This window comes from Cryptomeria japonica, chromosome 7 (assembly GCF_030272615.1).
Source record: "Cryptomeria japonica chromosome 7, Sugi_1.0, whole genome shotgun sequence".
In the NCBI taxonomy this organism is placed as follows: Eukaryota; Viridiplantae; Streptophyta; class Pinopsida; order Cupressales; family Cupressaceae; genus Cryptomeria; species Cryptomeria japonica.
In genome coordinates this window covers 433947645-433949228 of record NC_081411.1, presented here as the reverse complement: position 1 = coordinate 433949228, position 1584 = coordinate 433947645, and the positions used below count along the sequence as shown (strand labels likewise).

At 35.9% G+C, this 1584-nt stretch overlaps 1 protein-coding gene across 1 annotated transcript; it reads right to left on the bottom strand.

The window, feature by feature from the left end:
• Window positions 1–201: 201 nt before the first annotated feature.
• Window positions 202–750, bottom strand: LOC131856816 (uncharacterized). The gene has a single exon (XM_059208747.1). It carries the CDS (start codon window positions 748–750, stop codon window positions 202–204), a length of 549 nt encoding a protein of 182 aa, XP_059064730.1.
• Window positions 751–1584: the final 834 nt, after the last annotated feature.

Genomic DNA, 1584 nt, shown 5'->3' with positions numbered 1-1584 from the left:
CAAACCATACCATTACTCTAAAAGCCAATAAACATAGTCACCCTTATTCCTTATGACAGCTCGCAACCAAACTATATATATGATAACAAATTCCCACATACAAAGCCAAATTACCAGCTGAACATAAACAATAAACATGCCTATCCTAACTGGCAATAGAGAGTCAATTTTTCAAAAGTTAGAGACCAAGAAAACCTCATGTTATTGCAAGAGTTCCAAAACTGAAATAGGAAATTCAACAGAGCTTACATCACGAAGAATAGCATTATTGTCAATAGCAAGATTCGCTAAAAAATCTGCTACTCTTTTAATTTCTCTAAAACAATGAGTAATGAAGAAAGAATCAAAGAATTCCAATTGCTGAAGAATAAGATCAAGAAGATATTGAAATTGCCAACAATGAGATTTCCTTTTTAACACACTCTGAATGATCACCAAATAGTCCCCTTCAATAATGAGGTCTTTGATTCCTAGGGAAATAGCCAATTCCAAACCCAAAGACAAAGCTTTAAATTCAACAAAATTATTAGACTGAATACCAATTGCATGACACCTAGCATGAATAATATGAGTGTGATGATTAACAATCACCATACCTACCCCAGCCAAACCAGGATTTCCACGAGAGGCACCATCAAAGTTCAACTTAAACTTACCAAGAAGAGGTGGTTTCCAAGAGGCCAACTTTCTTTTGTTTAAGGCATCACCCTTTTTCAAAATTGATCCATGAGAGGGAAGGGAAGATACCATGCTCCAAACTCTAGTCACCCTACTATCCCAATGTGAAAAGGAAGTGAGATTTTCCAAGTTCCTACTAATATAAGACAAAGCAACCTCAGAAATGGATGATTCAATCTTGAATAGAACCTTTGGAAGAGAAGAGCTAGTGTTTCTAAAGATCTTGTTATTACGCTCTAACCAAATATTCCAGATTAAAATAGATGGAGAAATAACCCACAAAAATGCATAAAAGGATGAAGTAAACAAAAGTGGCCAAGAACTAAAGAAGGTAATCAGATCTTTTCCCATAACAAATTCCAAATTCAATTTATCAAACAACCACTGCCAACATTGATATGTAAAGTCACAATGTAAAAAAAATTGGGAAGAGGATTCCAAGTTTTTTTTACATAACACACATGTGAAGGCAACAACGATACCCATCCTATCTAATCTCATGCCTGTGAGAACCCTATCTTGAACTACCAATCGAGCAAAAGCACCGGCTTTTGGCAAATAGGCCAGGTGCAAAAAAAGCTTCTAACGCCAAGAAGGGAGATCAAAATTTTTAATAAGGGAATTATAACCATCCTTCACTGTATATTTGTCAGAAATATTCTTAGTCCAAACCAGTTCATCCTCATCATCAGAGAGAATAACCACCCTCTCACTCAAGACCTTGGTATACTGGAATTTCAGATCATGATCAATAACCAAAAAGTCAATCGACTTCCATTTAGCCAACCTCACATTTCCATTATATATTATGTCAAAGTAATCTGCCACAGAGGTTCCCAAAAGGGAAGAAATAATGGATATCAAGGGGGACCAATTCCTTAGACTTCGTAATGGAGGATGACCATT